The sequence below is a fragment of the Aquarana catesbeiana genome, unplaced genomic scaffold, assembly GCF_042186555.1.
Source record: "Aquarana catesbeiana isolate 2022-GZ unplaced genomic scaffold, ASM4218655v1 unanchor236, whole genome shotgun sequence".
Taxonomy (NCBI): Eukaryota; Metazoa; Chordata; class Amphibia; order Anura; family Ranidae; genus Aquarana; species Aquarana catesbeiana.
This window is the reverse complement of record NW_027362664.1, coordinates 1,644,509-1,665,557: the sequence shown is the minus strand read 5'-3', so window position 1 is coordinate 1,665,557 and position 21,049 is coordinate 1,644,509. Positions and strand designations below refer to the sequence as shown.

The 21,049-nt window shown below is 46.2% G+C and overlaps 2 protein-coding genes across 2 annotated transcripts in view; one reads left to right on the top strand and one right to left on the bottom strand.

The window, feature by feature from the left end:
• The window catches only part of LOC141121985 (uncharacterized), a 641,331-nt gene that overhangs the window by 358,032 nt on the left and 262,250 nt on the right, over positions 1-21,049 (bottom strand).
• Positions 1-21,049, top strand: part of LOC141121990 (uncharacterized) — a 99,218-nt gene that overhangs the window by 49,517 nt on the left and 28,652 nt on the right. The window contains exon 9 of the mRNA XM_073611774.1: positions 5,034-5,851. Within this exon, the coding sequence (XP_073467875.1) occupies positions 5,034-5,851 (818 nt within the window). The remainder of the gene's footprint in view (positions 1-5,033; positions 5,852-21,049) is intronic.

Genomic DNA, 21,049 nt, shown 5'->3' with positions numbered 1-21,049 from the left:
GTGGCTTCCTACAGGGGGAATCTATACTATACTTTGTGGCTTCCTATAGGAGAACTCTATACTATACTTTGTGGCTTCCTATAGGGGAACTCTATACTATACTTTGTACCTTCCTATAGGGGGATGCTATACTATACTTTGCGGCTTCCTATAGGGGAACTCTGAAGGCAGGAGGAGCCAGAAGTCCCAGGGGGGATCCAAAAGAGGAGAATCAGGGCTGCTCTGTGCAAAACCATTACACAGAGGAGGTAAGTAGGGGTGCACCAAATGGAAATTTTGCTGCAGAAACCGAAAATGAAGGATGCACAAGGCCGAAAACCGATACCGAAAATGACAGTTTTTAAAAAAATATATTTTTAAATACAATCACCATTTATATATATATCCATCTCTTGTATCATTTCCTCAGTCTCTAACCATCTCTTGTATCATGTCCTCTGTCTCTAACCTTCTCTTGTATCATGTCCTCAGTCTCTGACAATCTCTTGTATCATGTCTGCAATCTCTAACCATCTTTTGTATCATGTCCCCAGTCTCTAACCATCTCCTGTATCATGTCCCCATCTCTAACTATCTCTTGTATCATGTCCCCAGTCTCTAACCATCTCTTGTATCATGTCCTCAGTCTCTAACCATCTCTTGTATCATGTCCCCAGTCTCTAACCATCTCCTGTATCATGTCCCCAGTCTCTTACCATCTCGTGTATCATGTCTCCAGTCGCTAACCATCTCTTGTATTATGTCCTCAGTCTCTAACTATCTCCTGTATCATGTCCCCAGTCTCTAACCATCTCCTGTGTCATGTCCCCAGTCTCTAACCATCTCTTGTATCATGTCCCCAGTCTCTAACCATCTCTTGTATCATGTCTGCAGTCTCTGACCATCTCTTGTATCATGTCCTCAGTCTCTAACCATCTCCTTTATCATGTCCTCAGTCTCTAACCATCTCATGTATCATGTCTCCAGTCTCTAACCATCTCTTGTATCATGTCTGCAGTCTCTAACCATCTCCTGTATCATGTCCTCAGTCTATAACCATCTCCTTTATCATGTCCCCAGTCTCTAACCATCTCTTGTATCATGTATGCAGTCTCTAACCATCTCCTGTATCGTGTCCCCCGTCTCTGGCCATCTCTTGTATCATGTCCCCAGTCTCTGAGACCATCTCTTGTATCATGTCCTCAGTCTCTAACCATCTCTTGTATCATGTCATCAATCAATAACTATCTCTTTTATCATGTCCCCAGTCTCTAACCATCTCATATATCATGTCCCCAGTCTCTAACCATCTCTTGTCTCATGTCTGCAGTCTCTAACCATCTCTTGTATCATGTCCTCAATCTCTAACCATCTCCTGTATCATGTGCTCAGTCTCTAACCAACTCTTGTATCATGTCCTCAGTCTCTAACCATCTCCTGTATCATGTCTCTAACCATCTCTTGTATCATGTCCTCAGTCTCTAACCATCTCCTGTATCATGCCCCAGTCTCTAATCATCTCTAGTATCATGTCCCCAGTCTCTAACCATCTCCTGTATCATGTCCCCAGTCTCTAACCATCTCATGTATCATGTCCCCAGTCTCTAACCATCTCATGTATCATGTCCCCAATCTCTTACCATCTCATGTATCATGTCTCCAGTCGCTAACCATCTCTTGTATCATGTCCTCAGTCTCTAACCATCTCCTGTTTCATGTCTCCAGTCTCTAACCATCTCCTGTATCATGTCCCCAGTCTCTAACCATCTCCTGTATCATGTCCCCAGTCTCTAACCATCTCTTGTATCATGTATGCAGTCTCTAACCATCTCCTGTATCATGTCCCCGTCTCTGGCCATCTCTTGTATCATGTCCCCAGTCTCTGAGACCATCTCTTGTATCATGTCCTCAGTCTCTAACCATCTCATGTATCATGTCCTCAGTCTCTAACCATCTCTTGTATCATGTCCTCAGTCAATAACCATCTCTTTTATCATGTCCTCAGTCTCTAACCATCTCATATATTATGTCCCCAGTCTCTAACCATCTCTTGTATCATGTCTGCAGTCTCTAACCATTTCCTGTATCATGTCCCCAGTCTCTGACCATCTCTTGTAGCATGTCCCCAGTCTCTGACCATCTCTTGTAGCATGTCCCCAGTCTCTGAGACCATCTCTTGTAGCATGTCCTCAGTCTCTAACCATCTGTTGTATCATGTCTGCAGTCTCTAACCATCTCCTGTATCATGTCCCCAGTCTCTGGCCATCTCTTGTATCATGTCCCCAGTCTCTGAGACCATCTCTTGAAGCATGTCTGCAGTCTCTAACCATCTCCTGTATCATGTCTGCAGTCTCTAACCATCTCCTGTATCATGTCCCCAGTCTCTGGCCATCTCTTGTATCATGTCCCCAGTCTCTGAGACCATCTCTTGAAGCATGTCCTTAGTCTCTAACCATCTCTTGTATCATGTCCTCAGTCTCTAACTATCTCTTGTGTCATGTCCTCAGTCTCTGACCATCTCTTGTATCAGGTCCCCAGTCTCTAACCATGTCTTGTATCATGTCCCCAGTCTCTAACCATGTCTTGTATCATGTCCCCAGTCTCTAACCATCTCTTGCATCATGTCTCGTATGTAAACACACTGCTATAGTATTAGCAAAATGTCCATTCAGTGCACCTCTAGAAGACATGATACAGGAGATGGTCAGAGACTGCAGACATGATACAGGAGATGGTCAGAGACTGCAGACATGATACAGGAGATGGTCAGAGACTGCAGACATGATACAGGAGATGGTCAGAGACTGCAGACATAATACAGGAGATGGTCAGAGACTGCAGACATGATACAGGAGATGGTCGGAGACTGCAGACATGATACAGGAGATGGTCGGAGACTGCAGACATGATACAGGAGATGGTCAGTGACTGCAGACATGATACAGGAGATGGTCAGTGACTGCAGACATGATACAGGAGATGGTCAGAGACTGCAGACATGATACAGGAGATGGTCAGAGACTGCAGACATAGTTCAGGAGATGGTCAGAGACTGCAGACATAGTTCAGGAGATGGTCAGAGACTGCAGACATAGTTCAGGAGATGGTCAGAGACTGCAGACATAGTACAGGAGATGGTCAGAGACTGCAGACATAGTTCAGGAGTTGGTCAGAGACTGCAGACATAGTACAGGAGATGGTCAGTAACTGCAGACATGATGCAGGAGATCAATGCAGCCTCACAAGTTCCCATCAGATGCAGCCTCACCAGTGCCCATCTTGCAGTCTGCCTGTGCCCATCAGATGCAGCCTCACCAGTGCCCGTCATGCAGCCTGTCAGTGCCCGGATTAAAGTGGCGATCGCTATGTGTCACGGAGCTGTGTTTGAATTGCCCAGGTCGCAGTAACAATGTCCCGCCTCCTGTGATCACGTCACAGATTCAATGTCCCACCATTGGATTAGTGTGCCGTCTATCACAGGAGGCGAGATGATGTTACTGCGACCCGGGCAATTCAGCTCCATGACACATGGAGATCTCCGCTCTGTAGGAGGGAGGAGAAGAGGTAGGCGAGGAGGATGGAGGGGAGGACTGGGGCACTCCAGGATGACACCCCAGCAATGGGTGGCACCATTTTCCGCTCCATTATCGGCGATGTGCCGAAAACACAATTTTCGGCAGTTTTTCTTTGGCCGCCAAAATTTCTGTGCATCCCTAGGTAAGTATGACAAGTTTGTTTAAATAAGAAATCCAACATTTACAATGACTTTAAGGTCTCTGTGCAGGGAAGATCAGCATCTGACCCCAGAGAAGGTGGAGGCTGATAGACTGGAGGTGATAGAAGGCATCACTATTACATAAAGTAAAAGTTTACTAATATTGTGCATTATATATAAAATTATTATATCCATGAAAAAAAGTCTCAGCTTTCAGTATTACTTTAATATAAAAGTCCCCCCTCCCCCCCTCTAACCTCCATATATCTTCATGTGTGACTCCCAGGTAAAATCCCCATATATCCTACTTCTGGGTATATTTATTATTATATATATGATATAAGATATATTACTTTCACTATTTCACTGTATAAATTAATCCCTTATAGTAGTGATTATCTGCTGTTTTTGTAATATAAAGGAATATTTTTTTTAACCCCATCATAACAGATGATTAAATAAAATCATGCTGCTGCTACTAAATGTCCTATGCTGGCTATACACGGATCCATTTTTGGACAAGAATATTCACACAAATATTTATTCGAAAATTATTTGTACATTCGATGAATGGACGAGTGTAATTTACTAAATTCCACTCAGTTTTAACAATCAATTATAGAATTAATGAATTCTGACCACAAATCACATACATGATGTGAAAATTTGTTCGATGGAGAAAAGTTTTCTGTTCTGCTCCTTCATATTTTCCCATCACTGTGGTGGAAAATGAACGCTGATTTGACCCCACTAATGGTTAGAAAATTGGATGAATGGTTTTTTGAAAGAAAAATTAGTTTGTGTACGGCCAGCATAAGTGACATCAGGTGCAGGGAGCTTGTACCCACCTACCTGTCTATGACAAGGGAGTCTGTCATCCATCATATTATATTACACTCCTGTCTGATCATCTGCAAAACAGAGTTTTACCTCTTTTTTTAGATTTTAATAATGTTGATCTCTAAATCTGATATGTAGCAGATTCTCCCTCTAATAATACATCTATCCGTCTGTTATTCTCAGAGTGGATTAAATATCCAACTATATATCTGTATATTTATATTTACTAAATTAAACTAAAGAATATGAACTAAATTATACACCAACCTTTTTTTGAGGTTTTTACCCAATTATTTGATTAAGCAAAACAATAATCGGCCAACTAATCAATTCTAAAAATAATCATTAGTTGCCGCCCTACAGAGGACCCATTTACTAGTTACCTTGAGGGGGGAATTATAAGATCCTCAGAGACAAAGCTACCTGATGTGGGTGGAGTCCTGGTTTAGGGGAACCAATCTGCTCATGTCTAGTAATAATCTTTTTATTTCTATTTTAGTAGATGGACGGGAGATGAGGAAAACCTCAGAGGATTGTCTCACTTTGTCTCCAGACTGTAAAGTAGAAGATGAGGACATCACACAGTATAGTCCAGGAGAAAACCCGACTACCTCAAATGTCCATCCGGCACCACACAGTGTAGATGGACCATCGTATTCCTCTTATCCTGAGGAACCTCAGACTGTGAGGGACGGTGCCGTCCTTCCAACAGAGAAGAGGCTTTCCTGTACTGAGTGCGGGAAGTGTTTCCCTTCTAAATCTAAACTTAATGTGCATAAAAGAACTCACACAGGAGAGAAGCCGTATTCCTGTCCTGAATGCGGGAAATGTTTTTCAGATAAGTCTTATCTTTCCACACATCAGAGATTTCACACGGGGGAGAAGCCGTATTCCTGTCCAGAGTGTGGGAAATGTTTTTCGCTGAAGGGTAATCTTTTCAGACATCAGAGATCTCACATGGTGGAGAAACCGTATTCCTGTCCTGAGTGTGGGAAATGTTTTTCAGATAAGTCCTATCTTTCCACACATCAGAGATCTCACACAGGGCAGAAGCCATATTCCTGTCCTGAATGCGGGAAATGTTTTTCAGATAAGTCCAGTTTTTACAGACATCAGAGATCTCACACGGGGGAGAAGCCGTATTCCTGTCCTGAATGCGGGAAATGTTTTTCAGATAAGTCCTATCTTTACACACATCAGAGATCTCACACGGGGGAGAAGCCGTATTCCTGTCCTGAGTGTGGGAAATGTTTTTCACAGAAGTCCCATCTTTACAAACATCAGAGATCTCACACGGGGGAGAAGCCGTATTCCTGTCCTGAGTGAGGGGATTGTTCCTCACTGAAGTCCTGTCTTCCTGTACATCAGGGATACCACACAACCCTCGAGATGTCTTAGTGCCTTGAGTGTGGGAAATGTCTTCTATATGAATGTTGCTGGTCATCACAGCTCTCATGTGGGGAAGAAGCACACCCTGATATACACCTCAGATATACTCCATGGCTGATCTTCATCATGTAAGAAACAGTTGATAAGGAGATCAGAGATCACCAAAGACATGGATGAAGTGTTGTACTGTGTTGGCCATTGATAGCAGTAGAAAAATAAAAATGGAGTCAATACCTTTCATTGGCTGAGTACATTTTGTGGTGTAAGATTTCACAATCTTTTAGAGGTCTATTTAAAAAAAAATAGTTGAACAGTTATGACTGGCATTCGTCCAGCCATGATGAATATTGGCCGCATTTTATTTCATACTCTGATTTTCTTGACTCCATCTAATAATCACAATGCGGTATTGCACTAATTGAGATATTTCAGGAAAAATATCAGATTATGGCCACTAGATGGAGCTGATGATCATAGGAAATCACTGTGTTAAATCACAGCCAGAAATTGTAACAGCTGGATGAATGATTGTCACATTAATCCAATACATTTTTTGACCTCTTATTTTCCTTCATCAGACAGGCCTTATACTAATACCTGAGATCATACTCATACACTTATCAGTACAGTACACACTGAAGGATATAACTTAAATGGCCACTACTCCATACTCATACTTTTAGACCTCTCTGCTGCCTTTGACACAGTTGACCACCTGCTGCTCCTCAGCAAATTACACTCCCTTGGCCTCCGTGATTCTGCATTATCCTGGTTCTCCTCCTACCTATCTCAGCGCACTTTCAGTGTCACTTACAACTCCATCTCCTCCGCTCCCCTTCCTTTCTCTGTTGGGGTACCCCAAGGCTCCGTCCTTGGGCCTCTCCTTTTCTCACTCTATACCTCTTCCCTGGGCCAGTTGATAACCTCCCATGGCTTCCAATACCACCTCTATGCCGATGACACACAGATCTATCTCTCCACTCCTCAACTCACCCCCACTATCTCCTCACGGATCTCAAACTTGCTGAATGACATATCGGTATGGATGTCACACCACTTCCTCAAACTTAATCTTTCTAAAACTGAGCTTGTTATATTTCCTCCTTCACGGTCCCCCTCCTGTGACTTCACCATTAATATCAACAACACCACCATTGGTCCCTCCACACATGCCAGGGTCCTGGGTGTATTTCTTGACTCTGACCTCTCCTTCAGCCCCCATATCCAATCACTGGCTAAATCCTGCCGCCTTAACCTCCGCAACATCTCCAGAATTCCACCCTTCCTGACTAATGACACCACAAAGCAACTTATTCACTCCTTGATTATTTCCCGCCTCGACTACTGCAACTCTCTCCTTAATGGCCTACCCTTAAGCAGTCTATCCCCCTTCAGTCTATTATGAATGCTGCTGCTAGACTAATACACCTCACTAATCGATCCGTGACTGCTGCTCCTCTCTGCCAATCCCTTCACTGGCTTCCCCTATCCCACCGTATAAAATTCAAAATGCTAACCATAACATACAAGGCCATTCACAACATCGCCCCCATCTACATCAAAAACCTCCTCTGCAGATATCGCCCAAATCGCCCCCTCCGCTCCTCCCAGGACCTCCTGCTCTCTAGCTCCCTTGTTACCTCCTCCCATGCTCGCCTTCAGGACTTCTCCAGAGCCTCTCCCATCCTCTGGAATTCCCTGCCCCAGTATGTCCGATCAGCCCCTACCCTGTCCACCTTTAGGAGATCCCTGAAAACTCATTTATTCAGGGAAGCCTATCCCACACCCACATAACTGTCCCTGAGCCACCCCCATCAAATCATTCTTTGCAGCTATTACCTTTTGTACCACCACCCCCTCCCTTTAGAATGTAAGCTCTACGAGCCGGGCCCTCCTGTCCCTTCTGTATTGAACTGTACTGTAATTGTGTTGTCCCCCTTATACATTGTAAAGTGCTGAGTAAACTGTTGGCGCTATATAAATCTCGTATAATAATAATAAATAAGCCAACACTATTAAACTAACCATTGATTTAAAATGAAAAATACTATGTTTGGGCTTTAGATGGCGCTAAGTATAATACCAATTATCTCCAGCTAGTGGCAAATGTAGTATTTTCTATTTTAAATCAATGGAAATTATTCGACCAGCAAATAGCCAATTAAACTCCATTTTCCCCTCATTCACACAGAAGGAATGTACATGTATTTTTATTGGGTGAATTATTATGTAAATTATTTTTGAATAGACCCCTAAATGTCAGGAGACGTTTATATAAAGATGGGAAGTATGTAGCAGATAAATGAATAGACCTCCTAGCAATGTTATTACCAGACTGCAGCTAGGGGGAGCTCTAATGTTTAGAGTGTGACCACAGCAGAGTGATCCCATCTAGCTCACATTAACCCTTTCACTGCCAGAGCTGGTTTTCCATTATTTTTGCACACATATTAAAATGCAGATTTTGAGCCTGATGATTAGATAAACCCCCCAAACATATATTTTCTAAAAGCAGAGGCCCTGGAGAATAAAATGGTGGTAATTGTTAAGGTGTTCCTCGTACACAAATTTCACCTTCATATCCGAGTTTATTTTCTACTTTCCCCCATTTTCTATAGTGTGTTTTTTCCTACAATACTTTGTTATAATAATGTAACGCGTTGTGTATTGTATTGTACACAAATTAATAATGACTCCGCCTCCATATTCCAGACACGTCATTTTCCTGACCAATTGGATTTCTTCCTTTACTAATTTCTGATTTTATGACTTCAATCTTGTTAAAAGTAAAACTATAATAAAAAATGTATTGAACGGAAAAAAAGTTGTGTGTCGGTACAATAATGAAAATCTTTGATACCCAAAATTGCTCATAGATGATACTTTAAATCAGGGGTCAGGAACCTTTTTGGCTGAGAGAGCCATGAACGCCACATAATTTAAAATGTAATTCTGTGAGAGCCATACAATATGTTTAAAACTAAATACAAGTAAAATGTGTGCATTTCATGTAAGATCAACACTTTTAAAGTACAATAAGTCTCTGAATTCTTTTTAATAACATTGTTATGCTGTTGCTAACCAATAATGAATAAAGTACTTCTTACCATTAATGCGACTTTTGGTGCTGCATGGTTTTGCTGATGGTTTTGTAGTCTGGTTGATACGTGGTGAGGACATCTCCCCACTGTAATATCCACATCTCCCCCACTGTAATATCCACATCTCCCCCCACTGTAATATCCACATCTCCCCCCACTGTAATATCCACATCTCCCCCCACTGTAATATCCACATCTCCCCCCACTGTAATATCCACATCTCCCCACTGTAATATCCACATCTCCCCCCACTGTAATATCCACATCTCCCCCCACTGTAATAGCCACATCTCCCCCCCACTGTAATAGCCACATCTCCCCCCACTGTAATATCCACATCTCCCCCACATCTCCCCACTGTAATATCCACATCTCCCCCCACTGTAATAGCCACATCTCCCCCCACTGTAATATACACATCTCCCCCACTGTAATATCCACATCTCCCCCCCACTGTAATATCCACATCTCCCCCACATCTCCCCCACTGTAATATCCACATCTCCCCCCACTGTAATATCCACATCTCCCCCCACTGTAATATCCACATCTCCCCCACTGTAATATCCACATCTCCCCCCACTGTAATATCCACATCTCCCCCACTGTAATATCCACATCTCCCCCCACTGTAATATCCACATCTCCCCCACTGTAATATCCACATCTCCCCCACTGTAATATCCACATCTCCTCCACATCTCCCCCACTGTAATATCCACATCTCCCCCCACTGTAATATCCACATCTCCCCCCACTGTAATATCCACATCTCCCCCACTGTAATATCCACATCTCCCCCCACTGTAATATCCACATCTCCCCCCACTGTAATATCCACATCTCCCCCACTGTAATATCCACATCTCCCCCACTGTAATATCCACATCTCCCCCACTGTAATATCCACATCTCCCCCCACTGTAATATCCACATCTCCCCCCACTGTAATATCCACATCTCCCCCACTGTAATATCCACATCTCCTCCCACTGTAATAGCCACATCTCCCCCCACTGTAATATCCACATCTCCCCCCACTGTAATATCCACATCTCCCTCACTGTAATATCCACATCTCCCCCACTGTAAAATCCACATCTCCCCCACATCTCCCCCACTGTAATATCCACATCTCCCCCCACTATAATATCCACATCTCCCCCACTGTAATATCCACATCTCCTCCACATCTCCCCCCACTGTATATCCACATCTCCCCCACTGCAATAGCCACATCTCCCCCACTGTAATATCCACATCTCCCCCACTGTAATATCCACATCTCCTCCACATCTCCCCCACTGTAATATCCACATCTCCCCCCACTGTAATATCCACATCTCCCCCACTGTAATATCCACATCTCCCCCACTGTAATATCCACATCTCCCCCCACTGTAATATCCACATCTCCCCCACTGTAATATCCACATCTCCTCCCACTGTAATAGCCACATCTCCCCCCACTGTAATAGCCACATCTCCCCCCACTGTAATATCCACATCTCCCCCCACTGTAATATCCACATCTCCCTCACTGTAATATCCACATCTCCCCCACTGTAAAATCCACATCTCCCCCACATCTCCCCCACTGTAATATCCACATCTCCCCCACTGTAATATCCACATCTCCCCCCACTATAATATACACATCTCCCCCCCACTGTAATATCCACATCTCCCCCCACTGTATATCCACATCTCACCCACTGTAATATCCACATCTCCCCCCACTGTAATATCCACATCTCCCTCACATATCCCCCACTGTAATATTCACATCTCCCCCACTATAATATACACATCTCCCCCCCACTGTAATATCCACATCTCACCCACTGTAATATCCACATCTCCCCCACTGTAATATCCACATCTCCCCCCACTGTATATCCACATCTCCCCCACTGTAATATCCACATCTCCCCCCACTGTAATATCCACATCTCCCCACTGTAATATCCACATCTCCCCCACTGTAATATCCACATCTCCCCCACTGTAATATCCACATCTCCCCCCACTATAATATTCACATCTCCCCCCACTGTAATATCCACATCTCCCCCACTGTAATATCCACATCTCCCCCACATCTCCCCCCACTGTAATATCCACATCTCCCCCCACTATAATATACACATCTCCCCCCACTGTATATCCACATCTCCCCCACTGTAATATCCACATCTCCCCCCACTGTAACATTCACATCTCCCCCCACTGTAAAATCCACATCTCCCCCACTGTAATATCCACATCTCCCCCATTGTAATATCCACATCTCCCCCACTGTAATATCCACATCTCCCCCCCCCACTGTAATATCCACATCTCCCCCCACTGTAATAGCCACATCTCCCCCCACTGTAATATCCACATCTCCCCCCACTGTAATAGCCACATCTCCCCCCACTGTAATAGCCACATCTCCCCCCACTGTAATATCCACATCTCCCCCACTGTAATATCCACATCTCCCCCCACTGTAATATCCACATCTCCCCCCACTGTAATATCCACATCTCCCCCCACTGTAATATCCACATCTCCCCCCCCACTGTAATATCCACATCTCCCCACTATAATATCCACATCTCCCCCCACTGTAATATCCACATCTCCCCCCACTGTAATAGCCACATCTCCCCCACATCTCCCCCACTGTAATAGCCACATCTCCCCCCCACTGTATTATCCACATCTCCCCCCCCCCACTGTAATATCCACATCTCCCCCACTGTAATATCCACATCTCCTCCCACTGTAATATACACATCTCCCCCCACTGTAATATCCACATCTCCCCCCACTGTAATAGCCACATCTCCCCCACTGTAATATCCACATCTCCCCCACTGTAATATCCACATCTCCCCCACATCTCCCCCACTGTAATATCCACATCTCCCCCCACTGTAATATCCACATCTCCTCCCACTGTAATATCCACATCTCCCCCCACTGTAATATCCACATTCCCCCCACTGTAATATACACATCTCCCCCACTGTAATATACACATCTCCCCCCCCCACTGTAATATCCACATCTCCCCCCCACTGTAATATCCACATCTCCCCCACATCTCCCCCAATGTAATATCCACATCTCCCCCCACTGTAATATACACATCTCCCCCACTGTAATATACACATCTCCCCCCCCACTGTAATATCCACATCTCCCCCCCACTGTAATATCCACATCTCCCCCACATCTCCCCCAATGTAATATTCACATCTCCCCCCACTGTAATATCCACATCTCCCCCACATCTCCCCCACTGTAATATCCACATCTCCCCCACTGTAATATCCACTTCTCCCCCCCACTGTAATATCCACATCTCCCCCACTGTAATATCCACATCTCCCCCCACTATAATATACACATCTCCCCCCCACTGTAATATCCACATCTCCCCCCACTGTATATCCACATCTCACCCACTGTAATATCCACATCTCCCCCCACTGTAATATCCACATCTCCCCCACATATCCCCCACTGTAATATTCACATCTCCCCCACTATAATATACACATCTCCCCCCCACTGTAATATCCACATCTCACCCACTGTAATATCCACATCTCCTCCCACTGTAATATCCACATCTCCCCCACTGTAATATCCACATCTCCCCCCACTGTATATCCACATCTCCCCCACTGTAATATCCACATCTCCCCCCACTGTAATATCCACATCTCCCCACTGTAATATCCACATCTCCCCCACTGTAATATCCACATCTCCACCACTGTAATATCCACATCTCCCCCCACTATAATATACACATCTCCCCCCCACTGTAATATCCACATCTCCCACACTGTAATATCCACATCTCCCCCACATCTCCCCCCACTGTAATATCCACATCTCCCCCCACTATAATATACACATCTCCCCCCACTGTATATCCACATCTCCCCCACTGTAATATCCACATCTCCCCCCACTGTAACATTCACATCTCCCCCCACTGTAATATCCACATCTCCACCACTGTAATATCCACATCTCCCCCATTGTAATATCCACATCTCCCCCACTGTAATATCCACATCTCCCCCCCCCCACTGTAATATCCACATCTCCCCCCACTGTAATAGCCACATCTCCCCCCACTGTAATATCCACATCTCCCCCCACTGTAATAGCCACATCTCCCCCCACTGTAATAGCCACATCTCCCCCCACTGTAATATCCACATCTCCCCCACTGTAATATCCACATCTCCCCCCACTGTAATATCCACATCTCCCCCCACTGTAATATCCACATCTCCCCCCACTGTAATATCCACATCTCCCCCCCCACTGTAATATCCACATCTCCCCACTATAATATCCACATCTCCCCCCACTGTAATATCCACATCTCCCCCACATCTCCCCCACTGTAATAGCCACATCTCCCCCCCACTGTATTATCCACATCTCCCCCCCCCCACTGTAATATCCACATCTCCCCCACTGTAATATCCACATCTCCTCCCACTGTAATATACACATCTCCCCCCACTGTAATATCAACATCTCCCCCCACTGTAATATCCACATCTCCCCCCACTGTAATAGCCACATCTCCCCCACTGTAATATCCACATCTCCCCCACTGTAATATCCACATCTCCCCCACATCTCCCCCACTGTAATATCCACATCTCCCCCCACTGTAATATCCACATCTCCCCCCACTGTAATATCCACATCTCCTCCCACTGTAATATCCACATCTCCCCCCACTGTAATATCCACATTCCCCCCACTGTAATATACACATCTCCCCCACTGTAATATACACATCTCCCCCCCCACTGTAATATCCACATCTCCCCCCACTGTAATATCCACATCTCCCCCACATCTCCCCCAATGTAATATCCACATCTCCCCCCACTGTAATATACACATCTCCCCCACTGTAATATACACATCTCCCCCCCCCACTGTAATATCCACATCTCCCCCCCACTGTAATATCCACATCTCCCCCACATCTCCCCCAATGTAATATTCACATCTCCCCCCACTGTAATATCCACATCTCCCCCACATCTCCCCCACTGTAATATCCACATCTCCCCCACTGTAATATCCACTTCTCCCCCCCACTGTAATATCCACATCTCCCCCACTGTAATATCCACATCTCCCCCCACTATAATATACACATCTCCCCCCCACTGTAATATCCACATCTCCCCCCACTGTTTATCCACATCTCACCCACTGTAATATCCACATCTCCCCCCACTGTAATATCCACATCTCCCCCACATATCCCCCACTGTAATATTCACATTTCCCCCACTATAATATACACATCTCCCCCCCACTGTAATATCCACATCTCACCCACTGTAATATCCACATCTCCCCCACTGTAATATCCACATCTCCCCCCACTGTATATCCACATCTCCCCCACTGTAATATCCACATCTCCCCCACTGTAATATCCACATCTCCCCCCACTATAATATACACATCTCCCCCACTGTAATATCCACATCCCCTCCACATCTCCCCCCACTGTATATCCACATCTCACCCACTGTAATATCCACATCTCCCCCCACTGTAATATCCACATCTCCCCCACTATAATATACACATCTCCCCCCACTGTAATATCCACATCTCCCCCCCACTGTAATATCCACATCTCCCCCCACTGTAACATCCACATCTCCCCCACTGTAATATCCACATCTCCCCCACTGTAATATCCACATCTCCCCCCCCCCCACTGTAATATCCACATCTCCCCCACATCTCCCCCACTATAATATACACATCTCCCCCACTGTAATATCCACATCTCCCCCACATCTCCCCCACTATAATATACACATCTCCCCCCCACTGTAATATCCACATCTCACCCACTGTAATATCCACATCTCCCCCCACTGTAATATCCACATCTCCCCCCACTGTATATCCACATCTCCCCCACTATAATATACACATCTCCCCCACTGTAATATCCTCATCTCCCCCACTGTAATATCCACATCTCCCCCCACTGTAATATCCACATCTCCCCCCCCCCCTGTAATATCCACATCTCCCCCCCACTGTAATATCCACATCTCCCCCCACTGTAATATCCACATCTCCCCCACATCTCCCCACTATAATATCCACATCTCCCCCCACTGTAATATCCACATCTCCCCCCACTGTAATAGCCACATCTCCCCCACATCTCCCCACTGTAATATCCACATCTCCCCCCACTGTAATAGCCAAATCTCCCCCACATCTCCCCCCACTGTAATAGCCACATCTCCCCCCACTGTAATATACACATCTCCCCCACTGTAATATCCACATCTCCCCCCCACTGTAATATCCACATCTCCCCCACATCTCCCCCACTGTAATATCCACATCTCCCCCCACTGTAATATCCACATCTCCCCCCACTGTAATATCCACATCTCCCCCACTGTAATATCCACATCTCCCCCCACTGTAATATCCACATCTCCCCCACTGTAATATCCACATCTCCCCCACTGTAATATCCACATCTCCTCCACATCTCCCCCACTGTAATATCCACATCTCCCCCCACTGTAATATCCACATCTCCCCCCACTGTAATATCCACATCTCCCCCACTGTAATATCCACATCTCCTCCCACTGTAATAGCCACATCTCCCCCCACTGTAATATCCACATCTCCCCCCACTGTAATATCCACATCTCCCTCACTGTAATATCCACATCTCCCCCACTGTAAAATCCACATCTCCCCCACATCTCCCCCACTGTAATATCCACATCTCCCCCCACTATAATATCCACATCTCCCCCACTGTAATATCCACATCTCCTCCACATCTCCCCCACTGTAATATCCACATCTCCCCCCACTGTAATATCCACATCTCCCCCACTGTAATATCCACATCTCCCCCCACTGTAATATCCACATCTCCCCCCACTGTAATATCCACATCTCCCCCACTGTAATATCCACATCTCCCCCCACTGTAATATCCACATCTCCCCCACTGCAATAGCCACATCTCCCCCACTGTAATATCCACATCTCCCCCACTGTAATATCCACATCTCCTCCACATCTCCCCCACTGTAATATCCACATCTCCCCCCACTGTAATATCCACATCTCCCCCACTGTAATATCCACATCTCCCCCACTGTAATATCCACATCTCCCCCCACTGTAATATCCACATCTCCCCCACTGTAATATCCACATCTCCTCCCACTGTAATAGCCACATCTCCCCCCACTGTAATAGCCACATCTCCCCCCACTGTAATATCCACATCTCCCCCCACTGTAATATCCACATCTCCCTCACTGTAATATCCACATCTCCCCCACTGTAAAATCCACATCTCCCCCACATCTCCCCCACTGTAATATCCACATCTCCCCCACTGTAATATCCACATCTCCCCCCACTATAATATACACATCTCCCCCCCACTGTAATATCCACATCTCCCCCCACTGTATATCCACATCTCACCCACTGTAATATCCACATCTCCCCCCACTGTAATATCCACATCTCCCTCACATATCCCCCACTGTAATATTCACATCTCCCCCACTATAATATACACATCTCCCCCCCACTGTAATATCCACATCTCACCCACTGTAATATCCACATCTCCCCCACTGTAATATCCACATCTCCCCCCACTGTATATCCACATCTCCCCCACTGTAATATCCACATCTCCCCCCACTGTAATATCCACATCTCCCCACTGTAATATCCACATCTCCCCCACTGTAATATCCACATCTCCCCCACTGTAATATCCACATCTCCCCCCACTATAATATTCACATCTCCCCCCACTGTAATATCCACATCTCCCCCACTGTAATATCCACATCTCCCCCACATCTCCCCCCACTGTAATATCCACATCTCCCCCCACTATAATATACACATCTCCCCCCACTGTATATCCACATCTCCCCCACTGTAATATCCACATCTCCCCCCACTGTAACATTCACATCTCCCCCCACTGTAAAATCCACATCTCCCCCACTGTAATATCCACATCTCCCCCATTGTAATATCCACATCTCCCCCACTGTAATATCCACATCTCCCCCCCCCACTGTAATATCCACATCTCCCCCCACTGTAATAGCCACATCTCCCCCCACTGTAATATCCACATCTCCCCCCACTGTAATAGCCACATCTCCCCCCACTGTAATAGCCACATCTCCCCCCACTGTAATATCCACATCTCCCCCACTGTAATATCCACATCTCCCCCCACTGTAATATCCACATCTCCCCCCACTGTAATATCCACATCTCCCCCCACTGTAATATCCACATCTCCCCCCCCACTGTAATATCCACATCTCCCCACTATAATATCCACATCTCCCCCCACTGTAATATCCACATCTCCCCCCACTGTAATAGCCACATCTCCCCCACATCTCCCCCACTGTAATAGCCACATCTCCCCCCCACTGTATTATCCACATCTCCCCCCCCCACTGTAATATCCACATCTCCCCCACTGTAATATCCACATCTCCTCCCACTGTAATATACACATCTCCCCCCACTGTAATATCAACATCTCCCCCCACTGTAATATCCACATCTCCCCCCACTGTAATAGCCACATCTCCCCCACTGTAATATCCACATCTCCCCCACTGTAATATCCACATCTCCCCCACATCTCCCCCACTGTAATATCCACATCTCCCCCCACTGTAATATCCACATCTCCTCCCACTGTAATATCCACATCTCCCCCCACTGTAATATCCACATTCCCCCCACTGTAATATACACATCTCCCCCACTGTAATATACACATCTCCCCCCCCACTGTAATATCCACATCTCCCCCCCCACTGTAATATCCACATCTCCCCCACATCTCCCCCAATGTAATATCCACATCTCCCCCCACTGTAATATACACATCTCCCCCACTGTAATATACACATCTCCCCCCCCCACTGTAATATCCACATCTCCCCCCACTGTAATATCCACATCTCCCCCACATCTCCCCCAATGTAATATTCACATCTCCCCCCACTGTAATATCCACATCTCCCCCACATCTCCCCCACTGTAATATCCACATCTCCCCCACTGTAATATCCACTTCTCCCCCCCACTGTAATATCCACATCTCCCCCACTGTAATATCCACATCTCCCCCCACTATAATATACACATCTCCCCCCACTGTAATATCCACATCTCCCCCCACTGTATATCCACATCTCACCCACTGTAATATCCACATCTCCCCCCACTGTAATATCCACATCTCCCCCACATATCCCCCACTGTAATATTCACATCTCCCCCACTATAATATACACATCTCCCCCCCACTGTAATATCCACATCTCACCCACTGTAATATCCACATCTCCCCCACTGTAATATCCACATCTCCCCCCACTGTATATCCACATCTCCCCCACTGTAATATCCACATCTCCCCCCACTGTAATATCCACATCTCCCCACTGTAATATCCACATCTCCCCCACTGTAATATCCACATCTCCCCCACTGTAATATCCACATCTCCCCCCACTATAATATACACATCTCCCCCCCACTGTAATATCCACATCTCCCACACTGTAATATCCACATCTCCCCCACATCTCCCCCCACTGTAATATCCACATCTCCCCCCACTATAATATACACATCTCCCCCCACTGTATATCCACATCTCCCCCCACTGTAATATCCACATCTCCCCCCACTGTAACATTCACATCTCCCCCCACTGTAATATCCACATCTCCCACCACTGTAATATCCACATCTCCCCCATTGTAATATCCACATCTCCCCCACTGTAATATCCACATCTCCCCCCCCACTGTAATATCCACATCTCCCCCCACTGTAATAGCCACATCTCCCCCCCACTGTAATATCCACATCTCCCCCCACTGTAATAGCCACATCTCCCCCCACTGTAATAGCCACATCTCCCCCCACTGTAATATCCACATCTCCCCCCACTGTAATATCCACATCTCCCCCCCACTGTAATATCCACATCTCCCCCCACTGTAATATCCACATCTCCCCCCACTGTAATATCCACATCTCCCCCCCCACTGTAATATCCACATCTCCCCACTATAATATCCACATCTCCCCCCACTGTAATATCCACATCTCCCCCCACTGTAATAGCCACATCTCCCCCACATCTCCCCCACTGTAATAGCCACATCTCCCCCCCACTGTATTATCCACATCTCCCCCCCCCACTGTAATATCCACATCTCCCCCACTGTAATATCCACATCTCCTCCCACTGTAATATACACATCTCCCCCCATTGTAATATCAACATCTCCCCCCACTGTAATATCCACATCTCCCCCCACTGTAATAGCCACATCTCCCCCACTGTAATATCCACATCTCCCCCACTGTAATATCCACATCTCCCCCACATCTCCCCCACTGTAATATCCACATCTCCCCCCACTGTAATATCCACATCTCCCCCCACTGTAATATCCACATCTCCTCCCACTGTAATATCCACATCTCCCCCCACTGTAATATCCACATTCCCCCCACTGTAATATACACATCTCCCCCACTGTAATATACACATCTCCCCCACTGTAATATCCACATCTCCCCCCCACTGTAATATCCACATCTCCCCCACATCTCCCCCAATGTAATATCCACATCTCCCCCCACTGTAATATACACATCTCCCCCACTGTAATATACACATCTCCCCCCCCCACTGTAATATCCACATCTCCCCCCCACTGTAATATCCACATCTCCCCCACATCTCCCCCAATGTAATATTCACATCTCCCCCCACTGTAATATCCACATCTCCCCCACATCTCCCCCACTGTAATATCCACATCTCCCCCACTGTAATATCCACTTCTCCCCCCCCACTGTAATATCCACATCTCCCCCACTGTAATATCCACATCTCCCCCCACTATAATATACACATCTCCCCCCCACTGTAATATCCACATCTCCCCCCACTGTATATCCACATCTCACCCACTGTAATATCCACATCTCCCCCCACTGTAATATCCACATCTCCCCCACATATCCCCCACTGTAATATTCACATCTCCCCCACTATAATATACACATCTCCCCCCCACTGTAATATCCACATCTCACCCACTGTAATATCCACATCTCCCCCCACTGTATATCCACATCTCCCCCACTGTAATATCCACATCTCCCCCACTGTAATATCCACATCTCCCCCCACTATAATATACACATCTCCCCCACTGTAATATCCACATCCCCTCCACATCTCCCCCCACTGTATATCCACATCTCACCCCACTGTAATATCCACATCTCCCCCCACTGTAATATCCACATCTCCCCCCACTATAATATACACATCTCCCCCCACTGTAATATCCACATCTCCCCCCCACTGTAATATCCACATCTCCCCCCACTGTAATATCCACATCTCCCCCACTGTAATATCCACATCTCCCCCCACTGTAATATCCACATCTCCCCCCCCACTGTAATATCCACATCTCCCCCCAATCATCTCCCCCACTATAATATACACATCTCCCCCACTGTAATATCCACATCTCCCCCACATCTCCCCCACTATAATATCCACATCTCCCCCCCACTGTAATATCCACATCTCCACCCACTGTAATATCCACATCTCCCCCCACTGTAATATCCACATCTCCCCCCACTGTATATCCACATCTCCCCCCACTATAATATACACATCTCCCCCCACTGTAATATCCACATCTCCCCCCACTGTAATATCCACATCTCCCCCCACTGTAATATCCACATCTCCCCCCCCCCCTGTAATATCCACATCTCCCCCCCACTGTAATATCCACATCTCCCCCCCTGTAATATCCACATCTCCCCACATCTCCCCACTATAATATCCACATCTCCCCCCACTGTAATATCCACA